The sequence below is a fragment of the Meles meles genome, chromosome 1 (genome assembly GCF_922984935.1).
Source record: "Meles meles chromosome 1, mMelMel3.1 paternal haplotype, whole genome shotgun sequence".
In the NCBI taxonomy this organism is placed as follows: domain Eukaryota; kingdom Metazoa; phylum Chordata; class Mammalia; order Carnivora; family Mustelidae; genus Meles; species Meles meles.
The window spans coordinates 108933950-108956493 of NC_060066.1; the positions used below are offsets into that span (position 1 = coordinate 108933950).

At 49.7% G+C, this 22544-nt stretch overlaps 1 protein-coding gene across 1 annotated transcript; it reads left to right on the forward strand.

Moving 5' to 3' along the window:
- Nucleotides 1-4768: 4768 nt before the first annotated feature.
- On the forward strand, nt 4769-14526 carry SELENBP1 (selenium binding protein 1). Its single transcript, XM_046026967.1, has 13 exons — nt 4769-4822; nt 6573-6661; nt 9166-9222; nt 9400-9512; nt 9772-9957; nt 10451-10571; nt 11925-12107; nt 12374-12552; nt 12998-13076; nt 13169-13290; nt 13551-13643; nt 13818-13936; nt 14113-14526. The coding sequence occupies exons 1-13, from the start codon at nt 4779-4781 to the stop codon at nt 14273-14275; spliced, it is 1548 nt and encodes a 515-aa protein (XP_045882923.1). The 5' UTR covers nt 4769-4778; the 3' UTR covers nt 14276-14526.
- The last annotated feature ends 8018 nt before the right edge of the window (nt 14527-22544 follow it).

Below are 22544 nucleotides of genomic sequence, written 5' to 3' on the forward strand. Positions count from 1 at the left end.
GAGCTAAAGGCAGACCATAAACTGATCAACTGACTGAGCCACCTAGGTGCCCTCACCCTTTTTAAACTTCTAAGCAGTCTTTTGCTAAGCTGAGACAGAAAATCCCAAAATATTCCCTTTCCAGACAGCACTTTCCATCTTTCTACAGTTAGCCGTGACCCCGGGAGATCCTAGGGGAATAGCAGGCCAGATACAGTGTATGAGAGACAGAGGATCCAGGAAGGCAGTGAGGCTCTTCCCCAGACCTTCCTCTGACTCCATGTAGGACTGAAGACAAGGGTCCCAAAGCTTCAGAATTCCCGTGTCTTTGGGACACTGGGACACTCTTCCCAGGCAGCATTTGGGTGAAGAGGTGAGAAAATGGAGGCACTGAGAAGGAGAGGACTTGTTCCTGCCCGTTCTGAGCTTAGTAGAGAAACTGTGACTCAGGGATATGACTCCAGGGGCCAAAGGTTCTTCCAGCCTCAAATAGAAAGGCTTTTATTTTCCTTTGGATTTTTTAGTTACAGTATTATAACATGTCCAAAATGGAGGCTTGATTAGGGGTTTTGATGGCTTAATTTGGGCCATTAACCAAGACTGATGTAATTCTTTCTTCCCAGGGCCTTTAACCGAGAAGGTACAAGCCAAGCGGGCCTCTGTGAAGTTGGAGATGATGCATAAAAGCCATTTTATGGCTCTTGTCTCAGCTTTTCTGGAGCCAGGCTTGGCACAGGAGGAAGGCTAGGGCAGGAGGGGCAGGGGAGGAGGTAACAGTGAACTTTCCCCCACATCCCTGTGACTGATGATGCTGTTCCCTCTTCTCGACTACATAACTGGGTTCAAACCCACTTCACCTTTTCTTCTAGTAGATTAGATATGGGACAACAACGTAATTTCTGTTCTAGTCAGACCCTTCTTCACTTGAACTTGAGTCTGTCTTCAAGGTATCTCCTTTTCTCACCCACAGATTAAAGAGATTGAAGAATAGAAAGCTATGAACCATCTTCAGATCTTGATTCAAATAGACGGTAAAACAAAAATTGATGAGATGATAAGGGAAATTTGAACACTGAATATTTGATCATAGTAAAGACTTACTATTTGTTTAGGTATGCTTATGACATGATGGTTTTTTAAAAAAAAGAATTCTAGGGGCTCCTGGGTGGCTCAGTGGATTAAGATTCTGCCACCAGCTCAGGTCATGGTCTCAGGGTCCTGGGATCGAGTCCCACGTCGGGCTCTCTGCTCAGCGGGCAGCTTGCTTCCCCCTCTCTCTCTGCCTGCCTCTCTGCCTACTTGTGATCTCTCTCTCTCTGTCAAATAAATAAATAAAATCTTTTTTAAAAAGTTCTAATCTTGGAGAGATACATACAGAAATATCGATGCCAGAAATATGACCATGTCCAGGGTTGGCTTCAAAATGGCTTCAAAATGATCCAAGTTAGAGGAGGGCTGGGAGGTAGAGATGAAGCTAGATGGGTGGTGGGCAGACTTTTATGGAAGGTGGGAGGTGTACCTGCAGGTTCATTATACTATTCTCCCTATTTTTTTCTTTTTTTTTTCAATATTTTATTTATTTATTTGACAGAGAGAGAGTTAACAAGTAGGCAGAGAAGCAAGCAGAGAGAGGGGGAAGCAGGCTCCCTGCTAAGCAGAGAGTCTGATTTGGGGCTCGATCCCAGGATCCTGAGATCATGACCTGAGCTGAAGGCAGAGCCAACCCACTGAGCCACCCAGATGCCCCTATTCTCCCTATTTTTGCATATATTGAAATTTTCCACTGAGAGGTAGACAAAGACACAGAAAAAGCTCTCCCTCTCTCAATCTCTATTCTTTTCCTCTGTCTCCAGGGATGGGGAAACGGTTGCTTTTTTAAACACTTCCCAGTGTCTCCGTTGCTCTTATCATCAGAGGCAGGCACCTGATAAAACTGAGTCACACTTAACAGCTCACGGGGAATCCCTACAGTGGCAAGGTGAGAAGAGGCTGCCCCATCCTGAAGAAAGACACTGTGCGTGGCAAAGTTTCCAGCATCCACGGCAATCCCAAAGGGAGGACATTTCCGAGCGGTTGGGGGGCAGGCAAGAAGCCCTCTGAGCACCTCTCAAATCATGTCCCTTGTAGGAAGCCCTAGCAGAGGGCTTTCTTCCCCCCACCCCCTTCTCTGAGCTCTGTTGTTATTCTGGGCGTCAGGCTTTGAACTCAGCCTTGTGCAGAGACAGGGAGGTGCTGTGAAATAAGCATGAGCAGCTGGTTGAAACTCTGTTTCCTCTGATGTGAGATGAAGAAAAAGCTACTTACGTGGCCAGGTTTGCTGTGGGCAGTCCCTGAGCCGGCTGCTAGCAAGCAGGGCCAGGCCTGGCGCCAGTCACATCTGGTAACAGATTCTCAGGAAATGCCCCTGCCTTCTGCAGAGGGTGTGGAGCCGGTCTGGTAAAACAAGGAGGCAGGAGCAGGACAGGGCTCATAAACTCTGTTTAGCTGGTAGAAACCTCAGCCTGCCCAGCAAGTCCTACCTCAGGCCTCCCCAGGCTGCTGCGGTAGGCACCACAGGCCCCGTGTATAGTGGGTTGTGATGCTCCTTTGCAGACAAATCCGTGTATAGACCAGACAACCCTGTTGAACCCCCATCTGCTCTCAGCCACCTGCACTATCCTGTGTCCTTCATAGCACTTCTTGGCCATATGTGATTGGTTTATACGTTTCCTTGATTATCAGTATGTCATCTCTATGAAGGCAGAAACTTTGCCTCCTTCCCCATCTTGTCCACAAAAACAGGTGCTCCAGAAGTGTTTGTGGAATGCGAGAATGAATGAATGTGTCTCCCCAAGGAGAGGGCAGACAGGCCAAAAACAACAACAACAAAGTTGGTTACAAAAGTAATCCATGCTTATTATTTTTAAAATATTTTTTAAAATATGCAAGTGTCTCAAGTAAAAATGGAAAATTACCCTTTCCCTCCATCACCTCTCTCCAAAGGTCATACTTGGATGTAGTAGTATCTTTCAGATAGCACAGGGCCGGGTATCCCCCACTCCCTTCCCACCGTGAAGACCCCACTGCTCAGTTCAGGGGATGCCTTCTTCACTGCTCTCCCCATTCCCAAGAAAGGGCCTCGGAGAACACCCGGAGACAAAACACCACAGCTTGTGCCTTCCTTCTGGCATTTCTGCCTCCCCGCTCCCTCCCCACTACCTTGCCCCCTCCTCACCCCTGACAAAGCCAGAACCAGACAAAACACAATATGACCCCAGAGTAGTTAGAAAAACTGGGAGCTCTAGAGTCAGATGAACCTGGGATTCCTGCTCTGCATCTCCCAGGTGCCTTTGGCTCCTTCTGAGCCTCAGCTTCTTCCTCAGTAAAAGGGAAGATGACTTACCTACAAGACTGGGGCGTGGCAAGGGTTATCTGGGACACACTTGCAGGGGTGAGTGTGACCAAGTGGCTCATACAGGTTAGTTCTGCTTTCTTCCTGATACCACTCCCCTGGCTGGACTTTGATTGCTTCCGTGTCACTTTTATTTTGCTAGAGAGGAAGAACAACTTTTTTTCTTTAAGATTTTATGTATTTATTTATTTGACACAGCCAGACACAGCAAGAGAGGGAACACGGGGGGGGGGGGGGGGGGGGGGGGAGGGTGGGCGGGGGGGGACGTGGAGAGGGAGAAGCAGGCTTTCCGCCTTAGCAGGGAACCCGATGCAGGGCTTGATCCCGGAACCACGGGATCATGACCCGAGCTGAAAGCAGACACCCAACAACTGAGCCACCAGGCTCCCTTTCTTTTTTCTGTTGTTGTTGTTTTTTAACATTTTTAACATTTTGATTCTTGGAGACTCCAGCTTCATCCATCTCCTCCCCCTTCCCTTCTCTGGTTTTAATCCTTCCTTCCTCCCTTTGCCATCTTACCAAACGATGGTCTCAGGACCTGTTTCAAGAGGTCCAAAGAAATCTGGCTGAGGCCAGAAGGGAAAGGGGGGAACCAGCAGCAAGGCTCCATGCCCCCAAGGCTGCAAGAATCCATTTTCTGTCTGTGGAGATGGAGCAGAGCCAAAGTTCAATTACATAACCATCTGGCTATTCAGAGGCTAGCCTGATAACCTGCCTCCTCTAATATTTACTGAGCTTTTCTAGAACTTGAAAGAGCAGGAAGGAGCATGGGCTGCACCCAGCCTTCTTTGCAGTGGCCATGCTCAGTATCAGGATTGTGTACAGCCTCCTGGGACAAACAGACCTGGGCCGGGGTCCCACCTTCCCAGGGCCAGCCCAGGGTGGGAAGCTCAGGTCTCTCCCCATATCCCTTTGTGTGAATCTGGGAGTCAGCCAGCTCTGGTTGGACTCTGGTTGTCTAGAAAAGGAAAAATCAGATAGAGAAGGGAGCCATTAAGTTCCTGAGAAGAAACATTTGGGATGCTCAGGACACAAGGAGGCTGACCAGGGTGGCCCACTATGGGAGCAAAGACACCAGGGGTCATGGACACCACTATTACCAGCCTGAGTCCTCTCCCAGGACTGCCTCCACCCATAGCCCTAATTCGGACAACTCTTCCCAAGCACCTTGCAGGCTCTGGAGGAAATCTTCTGGGAGAAAGCAGCAGGTAGAGGCTAAGGTCCCATGCCGGAGCCATTGAGCACGCCAGGTCCAAGGTCAGGGCATGGAGAGCTGGCAGTTCAGGACGAAACGGTGCTTTGCAATTCTTGTCTAGGACCAGCAAAATCACAGCTTCTTTGGCGGTAACAGCTCAGGGACTTTGGATGAGAGGGTGAACATGGACTTTCTTTCTCTTTCAGATCTTGGATGTTGGATTACTTCAAGCCCCCCAAAGCAGGGAAGTGGAGGAGGTATGAGATGAGACCTCAGGAGGAGGGGGAGGAGGCCAGAGGGGTGGGCTTAAGGCAGGGTAAGTGGAGGCCACCAGCAGACAAAGAAGGAAGCTAGCAGAGGTGAAGAAGCAGCCATGAGGGGTGGCCGGCAGGGGAACAGCTGCCTCCACAGGGTTGTCTGTGGCACATGCCTGGCAGATGGTGCCCTGGTGAGGCTGTAGCAGTAGGAAAAAGCCAGGATAGGTTGAGTGTTACTGGGGAGCAGGGGGTAAGGGAGCCTCCCTGCCCCGGGCAGCCACGTAGCCTCCTCCTGTGTGGGCCCCCTCATCCAGGGGAACCAGGAGGACAGATCCCCGTCATACAGCAGCCCCGTTTTGTTCTCCTTCCTTCCACTCCAGTTTGGGAAGTCCATGGATCTTTCCGTCCGCGGTCTGAAGACCAAAATTTGTCCCTTTCACTAGCCAATAAAAACTTCACCCCATAGCTTTCATCCAAGGAGATGAAAGTGGCTTCTGTAGACACAGAGTCAGCAGGTACCTAGAAGAGGGGGGCAAGGTCACCCTTCAGGCAGCCAGCTTGCAGAAAGAGGGGGGGCCCTTGGCTTCAAGATGAAGGACTATTGGGGGCCCTTCAACCCCAGCTTCTCTGGATGAGGGCAGCCCCAGGGAGAGCTGACAGATCAGGCCTCACCCCTCCCTTGGTTCTTCAGTGAGCAGTTACCATTTGCCCGGAGGCCATCCCACGTCCCTGGGACACTATCCTAGCAGGCTCGGCAGCCCTGGCCAGCACCAAATCCTCCTTCTTTCCTGGATGGTTGAAGACCTGAGAGTTTTGTGACTCATCACAGGCCAGTGAGGGACAGTGGCACCCTGCTGGTCTGCCCTGGGGCCTTGCTCTCCACCTTGGGAGCTGCTGAGGTGCCAAGCAGAGAGATGAGGGTAGGGAAGACTCCACTTCCACTTCCTGAGATTGATGAGGGTAACAGAAGGGGGTGACGGGCACTGCCAACTTCCCTTCCACTTCAAAGCTCAAGGGGAATACATGAGCGTGGAGACATGGGAAGACATGGGTGAGCAGATGAGGGTGGGTAAGAGTGTGCCTTTTGGCCCGTGGGTGTCCGGGATGGGAGGGTTATTTTAGGAGAGAGCTGACTCTGGCTGTGGATAATAGCAAATGGGCCCAGGGCCCTGAGTGCCCCTCCATAGCAAGAAACAGATCCAAGTCCAGAGGAGAGCCTCTAGACACAGGAACACGTGCATGCCTAGGCTCACAGAAGCACAGAAGCACCACAGACACGCACTCCCATGCGTCCAAGCACAGACCCACACGGCATAAACATTCTGGCAGGCACAGGCTCACATAGGTGCACACAGACGTGCCCAAGTCCAGACACAAGGAACATTCCCACTGGCACATTTTCACACACAGAGATACACACACACATACCCAGGGGCTACGCACAGGTATACAAGACCGTGCGGCCCCACAAAGTCCATGTGCCCAGGCACCCACAAAAGAGATGCATGCACAGGCCCAGCACATATCTCCCTGTGCACAGGCCTCAGTGTGGGCGCGAGCACACACACACACACACACACACACACACAGTAACTCAAACACCAGCCTCAGGAGCAGACTGCGTGAGAGAGTCCTGGCCAGCTGCCCTTGATCTTTCCCTTTTTTGCTCTGGGCTGTAGCCCAGGCCCGCCCCCTACTCCACCCCGCCCCCGACTGGTTGTATAAATTCCTTCCCTTTGCCCCTTTCCAGCACAGCCTGCTTGGACACCTGCGTAGCCCGGGTCTCTGATCCCTCCTGGCAGGCCGGTCAGGATCACAGCATAGCAGCAAGCAGCATGGGTAAGGAGGGGGCCTCCTGGCAACCCAGTACCACCATCCTGTTGCCCACAATACAGGGACTGACCGAAAAGCTGGGTGGGGGGAAGCTAGCTAGGGGAGGGAGTGCTGGACTCTGTTCCACCGTCCCCACCCCTGCCCCTGCATTTCCCACTTCAGCCAAAGTTTCTAGAGCTGCAAGGAGAGGAGGGTGGGTGGCCCTGGACCCCCATGTGGGTTCCCACTGCAGCCTGGAGCCAGGGGCCTTTCTGCAGCTGGGAAAATCTGGTAGGGGTGGGGTAGTATGTAAGGAGAACCTCTTGTCCCTGGCTGTCACTGAGGCGAAAGATAATCCTCATTCCAGCCTGGGCCAGGTTTTTAACTCCAGAAAGTAGGAAACCCAGGCCTTTGGGGCCAGTTCACTCTCTAGCCACCTTGAACCCCCTTGAAAGGGAATCAGAGCCCACACACTCTCACTGGGGTCCCCTGGTCCAGTACCTCCCACCCTCCCAGAAGTCCCCCTATTTGCCGTCCTCTGGCTCCCAGATGTCAGGCTGAGGAAGAATTTGGGTCTGCTTGGGATTATCGATGTCTTTGTCCCTTGCATCTGACTCTTTCCTGGACTGGCAGAATACCTAGCAGCCAGCCTGACACTGGGAAAACCCAGTGAGCTTCCCCTGGGTTCATCTCAAATCCAAAGGTGTTCAGAGATCTTGCTTGAAGTGCTTAGGACAAGGAGGGTGCTTCCCAGCAAGCACATTGATACTCCTAGGGACCTGGGGTTGCACAGGGCCTGAAACGTCGGGAGTGGGGTGGGGAGGGAACAATGACACAACCAGCAACACCACTCTCACACCTTCTCTCTGTCTCTGTTCCACTTTGTGGGTTTTGAATCTGTCTTGAGTCTTGGAGTTTTGAATCTTCTGTTCTGTGTCCAGCAACCTCCTTCCTCTCCCCCTTGCCACCTGTGCCAGGCCCTGGCACAAGTCCCCTTAACTGCTTTGGACTGGACCTCTCACCCTGCCCCATCCACCCCAGCCCTCTCTCGGGGCACCAACTGCGGGGCCCGGGATTTCTGTCCCCCCACCCCCTTGCTTTCTGGCACAGCCCTACCCATATTTATACAGTGCTTCTCCTTTACAAAAGTTCTTTGTGAATACCTTGGCTTATTTGACCTTCAGAGTCACCTAGAAAAGAAGGTAAGATATGATTACCCCCTTTTAGCCAAAGAAATGGAAAAAGTGAAGAGAGCAGGTATCAGATCTGGACCTTGAAACTAGGTTTCTGTACTCCAAAACGCTGTTGCCACTTGGCCTCCTAAGTCACTTGGCTGCCCTGAGTAGGGGACCTGGTTTCCTGGCTGAGGGCCTGAGCCCAGGCTCCTGGGGAGACTTGACTCCCAGCTCCTCCTGCCTCCCCACGTGCCGCGCCCCCAGTCGTCAGGGCCGTGGCCAGACTGGCCCTGAGCCAGGGCAGGGAGGCAGTACCCGGTCCTGTGATCTCCACTCTGGGATTTCCTCCAGCCTGCCGCTCCCTCTGGGCTATTCCTCAGCTTTTCCTCCTGGTCAAACCCCAAACCCTTAGACAGGCCCAGTCCCTTGCACCCCGCCTTCTCAGCAGCTGACTTTAGTCCAGTAGATCTCTGTGGTTTCTGTTGCCAGACTTCAGGGACAAGGAGGGCCACACCCTACAGCTTTGCTGGGTGGGCCTCTGAGCCCCCCAGAGGTGCACCAAACACAGATAAAGGAAGTGGGCTCACGGGTAGGGGTACAAACTGGTCTGAGGACATCCAGGTGGTAACAGCCCTACGGCCTTGAACTTCAGCCTCCTGTTCCCTACCAGACCTTCAGCTAAGTCACCCAGGCTCTGGCCAGCAGCCTGGGGTCAGGACCCAGAAGGGAGAAAAACAGGAAGTGTCCCGGGTCTGGGTAGAAATACTGTCTGCGATAGAGTCAAACAGGTACCACCCTTGCTAGCTGGGGGACAGCCAGGGCTGACGGGCTCTGATCAAGTCCAACACTGCACACTTGACTGCACCTTCCTGTTTACCGCTCCTAAAAGCCCACTGTGGTGTTCTTATTACCTTCTTTTTACACTCTGTGTGGAAGTGGGTTAAGTAACTTGCCCAAGCGCCCATGGCTAGTCAGTGAGCAGCTGGGCCTGGGGAGCAAGTTGTCATGGTAACCGCTGTATGCGCAGCCTCTGCTGCGTTCACCCTTGTCCTGCCGTCCCCTGGGTCCTGCTTAAGTGTCTGTCCATCCTCAGGTCCTACCTGTGCAGCTCTTTCTGCCACAGGCACCACACACACACATACACACACACTTTCTCTCTCTCTCTCTCTCTCTCTCTCTCTCAGCAGAGCTTTCAAGGGCAGGGAGATGGGTGGTTGTGATGGTACCAGAGTTGACACACAATCTGGGACAGCGTGTCTGCCTTGGCCAGTGGCGGCACATGGGTGGCAGCACGTGGGGAAGGAGCCTTCACCTTCCAGAAAGTGGTCCAACCAATGTGCCCCATTGTTTCCACAGCTACAAAATGCGGGAAGTGTGGACCTGGCTACCCTACCCCTCTGGAGGCCATGAAAGGTCAGTGGGCAACATCTGAGAGCCCCCCGGAAAGGAATTCTACAAGCCAATACCTTCTACTGAGTCCTCGGCTAGTGGGGGTGGGAGCCCCGAGACCTCAGCCTTGGGCACACCCAGCGCCACCCCTATCATTCCTCTCCACCCTGCCATCCCCACTAACTGCTTGCTACCCTTCAGGACCCAGGGAGGAGATTGTCTACCTGCCCTGTATTTACCGAAACACTGGCATTGAGGCCCCGGATTATCTGGCCACTGTGGACGTTGACCCCAAGTCTCCCCAGTATTGCCAGGTGAGGTGGAGCTCCAGCACTGGTGGGCCCTAAGACCCTTCCTCCAGCCCTGGCCCCAGCGAGGCCCTTCCCCAGCTCCAGCCTTCTGCACCCCCCTTTGGGCGTGACTGTAGATTGTGTTCACTGCCCAAGGGCGCCCCCTGAGGTCCAGGGCAGTGATGAATTCCCGCCTGTACAGTACTGCCAAGCCCAAGTGGATCCAGGGATCCCAGATGCATGGTCTGGATGAGCACCAGCCCTCCCCCATCTCCCCTCGCAGGTCATCCACCGGCTGCCCATGCCCAACTTGAAAGATGAGCTCCATCACTCGGGATGGAACACCTGCAGCAGCTGCTTCGGGGACAGCACCAAGTCACGCGACAAGCTGCTGCTGCCCTGTCTCATGTCCTCCCGTATCTATGTGGTGGATGTGGGCTCTGATCCCCGGGCCCCGAAGCTACACAAGGTATGCCCCTGCCATTGTTGCTGAGGGACCATGGTGGGGGGGCGGGGGGGAGGTGGGCAGTGGAGGGGTGGGCGAAGCTTTTCAGTTTGTTTGTTTTTTTTCATTTTCCCTCCCTTAAGCAGGAGCCTCCAATCCCTCCTTTCACAAGTTGTTGAGTACCTTCTTTGTGCCAGGCACTCACTGCTGGCTGCTGGTGCTACAAAGTTAACGCTGGCAATGGCTGGGAGAAGCTTCTGGTCTCACAGGGCTATGAGACAGGGGAGAGAAGTCAGGCTTTCTGCCTGCAGAATTAGTGGTCTCTCAGACTCTCCCTTGCTGCTCTGCAGAAGCTTCCAGATTAAATCTCTGCCCTAGTCCCACTGGGAAAATTGGGTCCATGTCTTGAAGGAAAAGAAGGTGGGGTCAGCAGATAGGAGTAGGGAAATGGGGGAGTCGTGGGCGGGTCCCTCCCGGCCCTGGGAGATTTCTGATGCCATTCCTTATCCCTCTCCAGGTCATTGAGGCTGAGGACATCCATGGCAAGTGTGGCCTGGGCTACATCCACACCAGCCACTGCCTGGCTAGTGGGGAAGTGATGGTCAGCTCCCTGGGAGACCCCAAGGGCAATAGCAAAGGTATCTGCTGGCACTGTAGGCACACCTGTGGGGAGAAGAGATCCCAAGCTGGGGGAGGGATAGAAGGACCTTCCAGGGAGAACTAGAGAGCTGGGTCTCCTCCAAAATTTAAACCATTGTCAATTAACTTCAGTTGTTCCCATTATTTCTTTTTTTTTTTTAAGATTTTTTTTTTTTAAATTTATTTGACAGAGAGAGAGATCACAAGTAGGCAGAGAGGCAGGCAGAGAGAGAGGAGGAAGCAGGCTCCCCGCGGAGCAGAGAACCCGATGCGGGGCTCGATCCCAGGACCCCGAGATCATGACCTGAGCCGAAGGCAGCGGCTTAATCCACTGAGCCACCCAGGCGCCCCTTGTTGTTCCCATTATTTCTATGAAGATGAAACCTGACTCTTAGAAGTTATAGTCAGAACAGCCTTCCGTGAGGAATGTGAGCACAGACATGGCCCCAGAAAAAGGCATACATTTGACGTCAGTCTTTATGAATTCAGGAGCAAGTCTCATGGCCCTTGGGATCCTGCATCTTCACATTTGCTCTCTCATTTATGGTAGGATTAGGACTGACACAAAATGTCTGCTATGTGCCAAATACAGCTTCTGAGGGAGCCGCTACCAGGATCTCTGGTTCCAGATCAGAAAGCGGGGCACAGATTGCTAAATATCTTACCCAAAGTCACAGCTAGTGAGTTGTGGGTGGAACTCCAACTCAGGAATCTGGATCCAGCTGCGTCCTCATCACATGCCAGGCTGCTTTCCTCCAAACCTTACCCATTTTTGTCAGTGTCCTCCATCTGATCAGAGCGGAATATCAGCTCCTTCTCAGAGACCGGAGGAATGTGACACTCCTAGATTCAATAACACTGAGGAGTTGATACCTAGTTGTATTTGCAAAGAGTTGCCCAAGTGTTGTAACATACCAAGCAAGGGGAAATATGTTGGGCATTCATGTTGAATGAGAAGTAAATATAATTTGCCTGCTCTAAAAAAGAAAAAAAAATGTAGTGAGCAGAATGCAGCCTAGACTCTGGGAGGAACCCCACATAGAATGGGAGGCTGGGCAAGAGAAGCACAGGGTGCTGTGTCCCAGGCTCTTGGCTCAAGAGGACAGAAAATTTCCCCTAGGAAGGGGATGAAATTGATGGCGGTAGGGGTACCAGAGTAAGTCCCCACCTCCCACCTGGTCCTCTGGGTAGGACCCTCTGGACACCTGAATTGAAGGAACTAGCAAATCCAGTGGGAGGAAAGGGCACCTGGCAATGGACTTGGAGCCTCTTGAACATGCCTCCGGGTGGGTGAGGGCTTGGTGATGGTAGCATCTCTATTGCCTCTACCTGCCACGTCCTTCCCTGCTCAGGGGGTTTTGTGCTGCTGGATGGAGAGACGTTTGAGGTGAAGGGGACGTGGGAACGGCCTGGGGGAGCTGCACCTATGGGCTATGACTTCTGGTACCAGCCTCGACACAATGTCATGATCAGCACTGAATGGGCGGCTCCCAATGTCTTTCGAGATGGCTTCAACCCCGCTGATGTAGAGGCAGGTGAGAATCCCCTCCAGAGGCCGGCTGGAGCCTGGGCATGCACACTCCTCCTGTCTGCTTGGAAACCCCTCTCCGGGCCTCTTCCTATGAACCTGACTCTTGGGGTGATGGTATAGGATTGTGCCAAGTACTCTGACTTGCTCAGGCGTCCTTCTAATCCCTCCAGCCGGTTCTTCCACCTTCTGCTGGGGGCTGTGTGGAGGGTTTTGCCCACTGCCTCCTGCCCGGATCCTGAGCCTACCCTCTGGCCCCGTCCCCCACCCCAGGGCTCTATGGTAGCCACATACATGTGTGGGACTGGCAGCGCCATGAGATCGTGCAGACCCTGCCTTTGCAGGATGGGCTCATCCCCCTGGAGGTCCGCTTCCTGCACAACCCAGATGCATCCCAGGGCTTCGTGGGCTGTGCCCTCAGCTCCACCATCCAGCGCTTCTACAAGAATCAGGTGACATGTGTCCTTAGGCCCTCTCCTCCCAGTAGTCCCAGCTTGTACCTCTGCTAGTCTTCCAGAGCCACGAGGTACCCCTCTCTCTAGACTTGGGCCCCTCTGCCTGGCTCTGCTAGCCCAAATTATCCAGGAACAAAATCCAAGGCCACCTGCTCTATCTCGCTTCTCTCCTAAACCCTCAAATCCCATTTATTTGTTCAAAAATTATTTGTGAGTTTCTACAGTAAGCACTGAGCTAGGTGCTGGGAACACAGTGGAGAAGCCGACATCATCCCTGTGTTAAGGGGTCCACGTGGGCTTAGACCCTGGTGGTAGGAAAACCCTGAATCTACTGTCTCCCTGTAGACAGTGGGCTCTGGAAAGACCCAGCTCCAACCCCAGCCCCCCAATCTCCCAAGCTCACCTCTCTACCTCCTCACCCTGCCCCCGCCTACCAAAACAGGGAGGTACTTGGTCTGTGGAGAAGGTGATCCAGGTGCCCCCCAAGAAAGTGAAGGGCTGGCTGCTGCCCGAAATGCCAAGTGAGTGCCCAGGGGAGGGTGGGAATCAGGAAGGGACTCCTGGCTTGGGGAACGAGAGTCCTTAAAGCCTCGGCACCACACCCCCACCCCAGGCCTGATCACGGACATCCTGCTGTCCCTGGATGACCGCTTCCTCTACTTCAGCAACTGGCTGCATGGGGACCTGCGACAGTATGACATCTCTGACCCACATAGGCCCCGCCTCACGGGACAGGTGGGGTGCTAACAGAATGAGGAGCCAGAAGGAGGGCGGAAGAAGAAGTCTGGGGATGAGGGAGAGGGTATGAAGTGGCTGAAGGATGTTAAAGGAGGTGGAGGGAGAACAAAAATGGGAGGCTGAGGGATGGCACAGCCCAGGACTATGGGGCGCCGTGGCTACCCGCGGGGAGTGGGGAACGTGGGGCAAGCTGCTCTTTCTGTGGTGTCCTCACCTCCCACCATTATCCTCCTTATGCTCTGGATCTCCCCACTCAGCTCTTCCTTGGGGGCAGCATCGTTAAGGGAGGGCCCGTGCAAGTGTTGGAGGACCAGGAGCTGAAATGCCAGCCAGAGCCGCTGGTAGTCAAGGTGAAGAGCTACCTCCCCTCGCCCTCCCCTGAAAACCTCCTCCTCGCAGCCCCCATCTGGACTCATGAGACCCTCAGATCCATGCTGGGGAAGTATCGGGGGGGGGGCATGCTCCATGATCCCCCTCCAAGGACCCATGTGTTGCCATGGGGCTCACCCCCTGGTTTTCCCAAGGGGAAACGGGTACCTGGAGGCCCCCAGATGATCCAGCTTAGCCTAGACGGGAAGCGTCTCTACGTCACCACGTCTCTGTACAGTGCCTGGGACAAACAGTTTTACCCCGATCTCATCAGGTGAGAAGCAGACAGCCTGGGCTTCCCTCCCTCGTGTTCCTCTCCCAGAAGACTCCTTGGGCTGCTTCCACCCTGCAGGCCCTGCTCCTTCCTTAGGACCTAGCCCAGCATTACAGACTCTTGGGGGAAGGGGATGGGCCACCTGTGACCTCTCTTCTACTCCCTGTTCCCACCAGGGAAGGCTCCGTGATGCTGCAGGTCGATGTAGACACAGTAAAGGGAGGCCTGAAGTTGAACCCCAACTTCCTCGTCGACTTTGGGAAGGAGCCTCTAGGCCCAGCCCTGGCCCACGAGCTCCGCTACCCTGGGGGTGACTGCAGCTCTGACATTTGGCTCTGAAGTCCAGCCCTGGTAGCCGCTCCATATCTGAGCCCTCATTTCTGCGGAGACCTGGCTTCGTTCTGCTCCTTCTTGGTCCCCAACCCTTGGCAGCTTATCCCACAAAAGCCAAACCTGAGGCTGCTGGAATGTGTTGAGTAGTGTATTCTCTTACAGATCACTGCTGCGTGTTGCTCCCTGGCTGTTTTTACATGAGCTCTTGGGACATTATTTGGCCAAGAAATAAACTGGTGAACCTAGTGATCACCTCATCTCTGGGGGCACGGGGTCTGTGACTTCCCTTCTGCTGACCCTTTGCATCTTGCATAGGAAAGTCCTGGAGAGTACTCCAGGGGAGGGGTGCCTGGGTGGCTCAGTCGGTTAAGTGTCTGCCTTCGGCTCTGGTCATGATGCCAGGGTCCTAGGATTGAGCCTTGCATCAGGATCCCCGCTCTGCGGGAAGTCTGCTGCTCCCTCTCCCACTCCTTCCCACTTGTGCTATCTCAAATAAATAGGTAAAAATCTTTAAAAAAAAATAAAAAAGAGTACTCCAGGGGAGTGTCTAGTTCATACTAGTGATGACAACATGATGCTAAGGGTGCTCTGATCTCTCCTTTATGGCCAGACAGAATGTGGAGCTCTGGGAGATTGTTGTCACAAGGAGACCTGGGAGGAGGGAGTGTCAATTGGTGTTCCTAAACTTTACTATTTTTTAAATCCATGCTTTCTTTCAATGAATGTAAAATTTCACCCACCACCCCCAGGAGAGCGTAGCATGCCCCCTCATACACAAGGGACACCCCAGACCCCTGACCTGGATGGTGCAATCTGCTGGCGAGAGTACTGGGAGAACATAGAGCTGTCAGGAGGTTAGGCCTGTCACCTCCCGTCTGGAAGACATGAATATGACCAGGCAGGAGGGCCGGGAATGTCAAGGTGAACCAATCCAACAGACCAGGCCTGGCCCTCTTGTCTCCAGACCTGGCCCTCTTGTCTCCAGACCTGGACGGTGTTTTAGGACCTTGCTCAAAGCAGAAATGTCTCCTTTTTCTGCAGTAGGTCTTTATTCTTCATGGAAGGAATGAGACGGGAGTGTCAGGAACCTAAGAGACAAAAGCTAGGCAGTAATTCTATTGAATCCTTTACGCCTCACCAGAGACAATACCAAGCAACATTCAGGTATCAGCTTATGTTCTTCTCTGCCTTCCACAAAGGTGTCTTGTTTGAATGGATGAATGAACGAATGAGTGAATTTTTAAAAGTTATCTTGTTTAAACATTGGAAGAGTCTAGGACTCCCAAGATGGCCAGGGCATCCCCAGAATGGAACACACTTCTTTCCTTTGGGGTCTCTAAATATGCTCCTTGAAAGATCTACCTCCACTTAGTCCTGATTCCATGAGTCTGCCTTACCTGCCATCTGGGCCAGGTTATCACATCCTTTGGAGAGCCGCCTTCACTGAGTCCCCAGGGTAGGGGCCTCCTGCACTTCACCTCAGCATGCACATATGTCACGTTATACTGAAACTCCCTGTTTATTCCCAATCCCTGGCTTGCATCTTAGCACACAGCGAGCTCTAATGACTAAATGAATATAAAGGAGGTGTGTGGGATGAGTGAGTTACAGCGAGCCTTGGGATGTTGTGGGTCTTACCAGATGTTTCTCTCCTCAATTTCTTCCCTGTCCTTCTCAATAACCAAACTGCTTCAGAAAGAAAAAAGGATCATATAGTTCTACATCATTTCCAAATATTTCTAAAACCTTAAAATTCCATTCAACCAAATGAACTTCAAACACTTACCATACCAGAAAGCAAGGAAACTATGAAGACTACAGGGGTTATGTCTAAAGGACATGGGCAAAAGTCTGATATCTAGACTACATGAAAAACTCCCGAAATTCAACAGTAAAAACCCAAAAATTCCAATTTGAACATGGGCAGAACACATGAACAGACATTACACTAAAGAGGATATAAAGATGGCAAGTAAGCACATGAAAAGATAACCAACATCACTGGCCATTGGGGAAATTAAAACCATGTGATACCACTACACACCTATCAGGATGGCTAAAATAAAAAATAGTGATAATAAAAAATGCTGGCAAATGTGGAAAGACTGGGTTGTTCATACATTGCTGGTGGAAATATAAAATGGTATAGCCATTCTGGAAAATACTTGGGCAGTCCCTTATAAAGACCAAACATGCAGGGGGAGAGCTAAGATGGTGGCATAATGGGAAGAACCTAGGCTTGCTTGCCTTGTCCCTTGAACACAGCTAGATAGCTATCAAATCATTCCGAATACCCAAGAACCAGACCTGAAGACTGACGGAACAAACTGCACAGCTAGAGGGACAGAAGAGGCCACATCAAGGAAGAAGTAAGCAGAGTCACCTTAAAAGACAAAATAACCCTCAGGCTTGAGCAAAAAAAATATTTAAAATGACCAAACATGTACTTATATGATCCAGCAATTAACTTTTGGGCATATATCCCAGAAAATGTATGTTCAAACAAAAACCTGTATAGAGTTGTTCATAGCAGCTTAACTCATAATAGCTCCAAACTGGAAACCATCCAAATGTCTTTCAGTGGATTCATGGCTAAACTGCTATATCCATACCATGAACTATAACACTCAGAAATAAAGAGGAACTAACAACTGGTACACACAGCAATCTGGATGAATCTCAAGGGAATTACGCTGAGGGAGGGGAGCCAATCTCAAAAGGTTACATATAGTTTGATTCAATTTATAGAACATTCATGAAATAACAAAAGTATAGGTTTGGAGGGACACCTGGGTAGCCCCTCCTCTCCTAAAAGAAATAAATTTAAAAAAAAATTTTTTTTTTTTAAGTATGGAACTGGGGCACCTGGGTGGCTCAGTTAGTTAAGCCTCTGCCTTCAGCTCAGGTCGTGATCTCAGGGTCCTGGGATCAAGTCCCACATCAGGCTCTCAGCTCAGGAGGGAGCCTGCTTCTCCCTCTCTCTCTGCCTGCCTCTCTGCCTACTGTGATCTCTCTCTGTCAAATAAATAAATAAAATCTTTTTTTAAAAAAGTATGGTACTGGAGAACAGATCAGTGTTTGCCAGGGCTTAAGGATGGCACTGGGCAAGGGGGATTGTCTGTAAAAGTATACACAGAGGGTCCTTGTAGTGATGAAACTGGTGTGTAGTTTGACTGGGAAATGATGGTTACACACACCTACAGTATGATAAGAAATTGTATGATAAATATACATACACATACATGTAAGTGAGTGTGTGCAAAGCTGGTGAAACCTGAGTAAATTTGGTGCATTGTATCAATGTCAGTCAGTTTCTTGGTTCTGATATTGTGCTGTGGTTATACAAGCTACACCATCAGGGCAAACTGGGTGAAGGGTTCATGAGCTCTTTCAGTATTATTTCTTGCAACTACACGTGAACCCAAAATTCTCTCCAAAGGAAAAAAAAATCACATGAGTCAACTTGAAGGAGCTTCCACTGGCCAAAGATAGAACAATCTGAGTTTCAAAAAGAATAATAATTGGGGGTGCCTGGGTGTTGGTTAAGCATCTACCTTCAGCTGGTGTCATGATCCCAGGGTCCTGGGATGGAGGCCAGTTTCAGGCTCCCTGCTCAGCGGGGAGTCTGCTTCTCCCTCTGCATGCTCTGCCTGCCACTCTCCCTGCCTGTGCTCTCTCCCTGACAAATAAATAAATAAAATCTTTTAAAAAAAGTCCTTATTTCTTGGCCATACTGAAGTATTTACATGAAAACTAAATTATATACAGGTGTACTGATATAATGAGTGTCTCCATTGAAACGACCTAGAGTGATGAGTTGGAGGATGGAAGAAATGCAGATAAAACAAGATTGAGGAGACATTAATAATTCTTAAAGCAGGGGGCGCCTGAGTGGCTCAGTGGGTTAAGCCTCTGCCTTCGGCTCAGGTCATGATCTCAGAGTCCTGGGATTGAGCCCCGCATCCGGCTCTCTGCTCAGTGGGGAGCCTTCTTCCCCCCTTCTCTCTGCCTACTTGTGATCTCTCTCTCTCTCTCTCTCTCTGTCAAATAAATAAATTAAAAAAAAAATTCTTAAAGCAGAATATTAGGTATATGCATGTGGGGCATAATATTCTTCCTTCTCCTTTTGTATGTTTGAAAATTTTTCATAATAAAAACTTTTAAAAAAATACTATTCACCTGTATCCTGGTCCTGGTTTCATTTCACTACTTCTGATCCTTCATCACTGAAACAGACACTCCAAAAAGAAGAGAGTCCCTCCTGTCCCAGATGCCACAGGCACCAGCAGTATGTGACCCAAACTTCCCTAATTCCTACAGTACCTATTCTGACCCATCTCTGTTGTACATACACAGATTCCTCCCCATGCCCCAGTCCCAGGCTAGAGGAGTATGAAGAGCAAAACTGAGCTTACTGTGCCAAAGTCTAGTGTGACACTAGCTGCTTCTTCTAGCACCATGGTCACCTCCACAAGTTGGTTTAGGACACTATCCAGAAAGTTCTAGAGAGTTTGCTGAGCTCAGAGACATCCCCAGAAAAGCTGTAGCCCCCGTCCACATGACAAAGGATTGACAGAGTCTTGGAAAATGTCCACCCATCACTGGTCCTTTTAGCATGGTTATCCCTCCCGCCATTGCAATTGGGTAAGTCTTTAAGGATAACCTCAGGTAATTGGATTTATCCCAGGAATTATTGAGGATCACTCTCCTTGCATCTTCCAAGCATTGGATTGCCCCACTCCATGTCCTAAATATCTGCTTCCCGCCATTCTCTGGCACACCATTAGGAGTCCCTTTCCTGACTTACTGATTTTTTATTTTTTTTTATTATTATTATTTTTTAAAGATTTTATTTATTTATTTGACAGAGAGAGAGATCACAAGTAGGTAGAGAAGCAGGCAGAGAGAGAGGCAGAGAGAGAGGAGGAAGCAGGCTCCCCGCAGAGCAGAGAGCCCGATGCGGGGCTCGATCCCAGGACCCTGAGATCATGACCTGAGCCGAAGGCAGCGGCTTAATCCACTGAGCCACCCAGGCGCCCCTGACTTACTGATTTTTAAGGCCTAGCAAACTCTCTGATTTAAACACTACCTGACTTAGAGGAATACGTACAACAATATGTTAAGTAAACAAATTAAGTTGCAGAGTTATATATATAAGAGAATAGTATAATACCCATTTTAAGGAAAAAATTGAACAAAAACTTCTGGTTAGGTGGACTTGTGTTTGTATGAACAGGGAAATGGGCATGGAGGATACTTACCAGAAATGTTACCCTAGGGGGTAGAGGATTTTTTAGGAAACCTATAAGCTGTTTCGAAAACTAACCTGGAAAAGTAAATTCATAGTGTTTCAGTTATCTCTTGCTGTGTAACAAACCACCACCAAAACTTAGTGGCTTAAAGCAATGGCAACACTACTTTTGTTCACAAATCTGTAATTTGGACAGGGCTCTATGGGAACTCTGTTCGGTGTCAGTTGGAGCAGCTTAAAGACTAGAAGCTAGAATCATCCGATGGCTCACTTACTCACAAGCCCAGTGATTGATGCTGGCTGTCACCAGCAACCTAGACATGACCTTTCCATGTGGCTGCTTGGCCTCCTAACAACATGGTGGCTGGGTTCCAAGGGTGAGTGTCCTGAGAGAGAGCAAAGAGGAAACTGCCCAAACTTGGAAGTCATACAGCATAACTTCCACTGCATTCCGTTCACTGAGATAGTTACAAAGACCTGGGCTTCAAGGGGACAGGAAATAGATTCCATCTCTTGATGGGGAAGTGGCAAAATTCTGGAATAGTCTGTGAAACCAGAAATACTTTTGTGGCCACATGTGAAAAATATAATCTTCTATATGTAGAAACTAATAATGGAAAATGTCCAGGATCACACATCAAAACACAATTACATCAATTAAAACAGAGTGGGGGGGTGACTGGGCACCTCAGTGGGTTAAGCCTCTGCCTTTGGTTCAGGTCATGATCTCAGGGTCCTGGGATCGAGTCCCGCATTGGGCTCTCTGCTCAGCGGGGAGCCTGTTCCTCCCCTCTCTCTCTCTGCCTGCCTCTCTGCCTACTTGTGATCTCTCTCTGTCAAATAAATAAATAAATAAAATCTTAAAAAAAAAAAAACAGTGTGGAGTGGGGGCACCTGGGTGGCTCAGTCATTAAGCATCTGCCTTCTGCTCAGGTCGTGATCCCAGGGTCCTGGGATCGAGCCCCACATCGGGGTCCCTGCTCTGCAGGAAACCTTCTTCTCCCTTTCCCACCCCACCTGCTTGTGTCTCTCTCTGTCAAATAAATAAATAAAATCTTAAAAAAAAAAAAACAGTGTGGGGTGGAGGAATGGATAAATGGAATCAACAGGAGAGCAGAAGGTCCAGGAACAGACCCAACTATAAAATGGAACTTAGCGTGCTCGCTTCGGCAGCACATATACTAAAATGGAACTTAGCATATGATAAAAGTATGAAAGGAAACAACTATAATAAGAAGGAAGTGAGGGGTATCTGGCTGACTCAGTCAGTGGAGCCGACTCTTGACCTTTAGGTTGTGAGTTCGAGCCCTACATTGGGTGTAGCTATTACTTAAAAAAATAATTTTTTTAAGAAAAGAAGGAAATGATAAATATTTTGAAAAGACTGGCCAAAAAAAGAAAAGAAAAGATAGGCCACCCATTTGGAAAACAAACAAATGAAATTAGATCCTATGGAAGACGTTTTTGAGGGGCACCTGGGTGGCTCAGTCATTAGGGTCTGCCTTTGGCTCAGGTCATGATCCCAGGGTCCTCTGATGGAGCCCTGCATCAGGCTCCCTGCTTCTCCCTCTCCCACACCCCCTGCTTGTATTCCCTCTCTCACTGTCTCTCTCTGTGTCAAATAAATAAAATCTTAAAAAAAAAAAAAGACATTATTGATTGACTGAACAACCATTCCCAAAACTTTTTCCCTTGTTCACCAGAAGTAACTTATATCTTTAATTTTATGGTAATAATTCTATTACTTTTACTCTTTACCACATATGTATTTATCCATAAACAATATATTGTTCAGTTTTGCCTGCCATTAAATATTTGTAAATTGCATTGCACTATGTGTTTTCTTCTGTTATAGTTCCTTTGCTGTTTCTAAAGTTCATCTGTGTAGATGCATGTAGCTGTGGCTCATTCATTCCCACTCCTATGACATTCCATACTATAAAGATACCACAGCTTATCACTCTGCTCCTGATGGACATTGGGATCTCCAGTTTTTGCTAATGCACACAGTGAGACTATAAACCTTACCGCCTCTATCTTCAGGGCGTGTCTGTAGCAGTAGGTTGCTGAATCATAGAATATTCACATATTCAACATTATCAAGTAATTCCAAACTCTTTTCCAAAATTATAGCAGATTGCATCCCCACCAGCAGTGGGTGAGGGCTCCTGTTGGCTCACAGCCCAGTCAGCTCTCAGCACTGCCAGACCTTGTAATTGCTGCCAATTTAGTGGGTATGAAATGGTATCTCATTGTGGTTTTAGCTTGCATTTTCTTGATTACTATAGAGAGAGAACAACTTTTCATATGTTTATGAGCCATTTCTGCTTCTTTTATAAAATTCCTGTTGATTTCCTCTGCCCATTTCTCTGGGTGGGTGTTTATCTTTTCATTTGTAGAAGGCCTTTATAAATTCCACATGATAATCCTTTGTCAGTTATGTGTCTTGAAAATACCATCTTCCAGTCTGTGGCTCCATTTCACATTCTTTTCATAGTGCTTTTTAAAGTAAATTTAGGTTTTTAATATTAATTATCTAAATTTATCAATATTGTCTCTCATGGTTTGTTTTCTTGTGTTTAAGAATTCACCCCTGGGGCGCCTGGGTGGCTCAGTGGGTTAAAGCCTCTGTCTTCGGCTCGGGTTATGATCCCAGAGTCCTGGGATCAAGCCCCGCATCGGGCTCTCTTCCTCCTGCTTCCTCCTCTCTCTGCCTGCCTCTCTGCCTACTTGTGATCTCTGTCTGTCAAATAAATAAATAAAATCTTAAAAAAAAAATTCACTCCCAATAGGCATTGTACAATAGTTTCTAGAGCATATTCTGAATCCAGAATATGGATTCCCTCACTTACTGTGTAACACTGGGCAAATTATTAACCTCTCAATGCCTTTGTCTTCTCATCTGTAAAATAGGGATAATCACAGTACTTCTCTGACAGAGTTGCTATGAGATAAAGTGGCAACATTTGTGGGGTCTTTAGAGAAATCCTCACCACATATTAAACTCTAGATAAATACTTGCTG

Bases quoted from the DNA above. Each gene is read 5' to 3' on its own strand.
- SELENBP1 (XM_046026967.1), top strand. From the start codon at position 4,779: ATGTTGGATTACTTCAAGCCCCCCAAAGCAGGGAAGTGGAGGAG. The intron at 9,958-10,450 runs GTATGCCCCTGC...ATCCCTCTCCAG, and splicing joins GGGCCCCGAAGCTACACAAG to GTCATTGAGGCTGAGGACAT. The intron at 13,937-14,112 runs GTGAGAAGCAGA...TGTTCCCACCAG, and splicing joins TTTTACCCCGATCTCATCAG to GGAAGGCTCCGTGATGCTGC.